The sequence below is a fragment of the Rhineura floridana genome, chromosome 11 (genome assembly GCF_030035675.1).
Source record: "Rhineura floridana isolate rRhiFlo1 chromosome 11, rRhiFlo1.hap2, whole genome shotgun sequence".
NCBI lineage: Eukaryota > Metazoa > Chordata > Lepidosauria > Squamata > Rhineuridae > Rhineura > Rhineura floridana.
Genome location: NC_084490.1, coordinates 32,525,536 through 32,527,451, shown reverse-complemented (window position 1 = coordinate 32,527,451; position 1,916 = coordinate 32,525,536). Strand labels below are relative to the sequence as shown.

Genomic DNA, 1,916 nt, shown 5'->3' with positions numbered 1-1,916 from the left:
CATACAACTAATGGTCTCTCTCAATTATTTTTTCTTGTTCAGATAAAACCTTTTCCCCTTAATATTATATCACCTGTTTCAGCTGATATTCTTAAATTGTGCTTGATTTTTTATGATGTGTGGCAAGAACAAATAGCATGACCAAACTACTATATATGCTATGCTGTTATAACCATAAACCCATGCTTTCTCTATACTACAGCTCTATATTAACAAGTGTATTGTTCCCTCCACAGAATATTTGAAAGGAATTAAATGGCTAATCAATCTACTCTGACAGAGTTTCTTCTGATGGGATTCTCCAATGAGCATGATGTACAGATTTTGCATTCTGTGACGTTTCTCTTTATTTACATAACAGCCATGGTGGGAAATGTTCTTATCATTACAGCTGTGGCCCTAGACCACCACCTTCACAGTCCCATGTTCTTCTTTCTGGTCAACCTATCAGTGTCAGATATTTGTTACATCTCTACTACTGTTCCCAAGACCATAGCCATATCACTGACAAACAACAACGTGATTTCTTTTCGTGGATGTGTCACACAAGTCTTCTTAGTTGTCACATTTGTTGGTGCTGAGCTTGCCTTGCTCACTGTCATGGCTTATGACCGTTATGTAGCGATCTGCCATCCTCTACAATATAGGCTAATCATGAACTGGGATAGCTGCATCCAAATGGCAGCTGCTTCCTGGATAAGTGCCATGGTTCATGCAATCCTGGAGACCACTATGACATTTAGACTGAGCTTCTGTGGGTCCAATATTGTTGGACAGTTTTTCTGCAATATTCCTCAGTTACAAAAGATTTCTTGCAGTGATACAAAAATTAATGAAATTTTGATTATTGTCCTTGGGTTCACAGTGAACTCATTTTGTATTCCAATCATATTAGCTTCATATGGCTATATCTTCTCAGTTGTGAAGAGCATTCCATCTGTTCAAGCCAGACATAAAGCCTTGTCTACCTGCACTCCCCACCTGACTGTCTTTTCTTTATTCATAATCACAGCTTTGTTTTCATACTTGAGACCTAAATCACTTTCCTCACCCACAGTGGACTTGGTTTCTGCTGTATTGTATACAGTTCTGCCACCAGTTCTGAATCCCATCATTTACAGCTTCAGGAACAAGGACATACAGACTGCAGTGTGGATAATACCTCAAAAGTTTAAAAGTCTCATTGCATAATACATCCACATCCTTGCAAGTGTTAAGTACGGAAACACTAAATGCACAGCACATGTTAGACTTAAAAAATTAGGTCTTATCTATACCTTTCCAGCTTGCAATAGGGAATTTCTCATTCTTAGCTATTTAACTGAAAGGTTCTTTCTTATTTTTAAAGATTTTTGTGACTTAAACATTTTCCCTGTAGCATTTGTTTACTTACAATCCATAGTTAGTAGAGACACATCTAGGACTTGGCTCAGATAAAATTCAGAAATGTTATTCTCAAGCTGGTCTCAGTAATTATCTGATTCTTTTCTTCCTCTAGTTCTGGTTCTCCTTTATTTGCAACAATTGCTTATGAATCCTCAACTAGAAGGCCGGCTTTCTTCAAATCTGGGGTCTCATGTTGGTTTAGAGCAGGGACAGCCAATGTGATGCCCTCCAGATATTCTGAACTATTACTTGAGTCAGCCCAGTGAGCATGACCAATGATCAGGGGTTATGGGATTTGTGTTCCAAAACTTCTTATGGGCACCATGTTGACTACCCATGGTTAGAGTGATGCTAATCTACCATCACCTTAAATAGATTAAATGTGCAAAAGAAGGTGATAAATTTTATGATGATGACATTTTGCCATTTAGATTTGAAGTGAAAACTCCCAATTCAGCTTACAGTTTAATTAACCTATTTAAAGTTAAAGAATTGAGTTATGCAAAATTATATAGATCCATTTATCAAGC

General features: G+C 37.4%; 1 protein-coding gene across 1 annotated transcript; it reads left to right on the top strand.

The window, feature by feature from the left end:
* Nucleotides 1-243: 243 nt before the first annotated feature.
* LOC133367799 (olfactory receptor 14A16-like) lies at nt 244-1,191 on the top strand. The gene has a single exon (XM_061591902.1). The coding sequence runs from the start codon at nt 256-258 to the stop codon at nt 1,189-1,191; it is 936 nt and encodes a 311-aa protein (XP_061447886.1). The 5' UTR covers nt 244-255.
* Nucleotides 1,192-1,916: the final 725 nt, after the last annotated feature.

Coding starts and splice junctions, on each gene's coding strand:
- LOC133367799 (XM_061591902.1), top strand. CDS start 256: ATGGCTAATCAATCTACTCTGACAGAGTTTCTTCTGATGGGATTCTCC.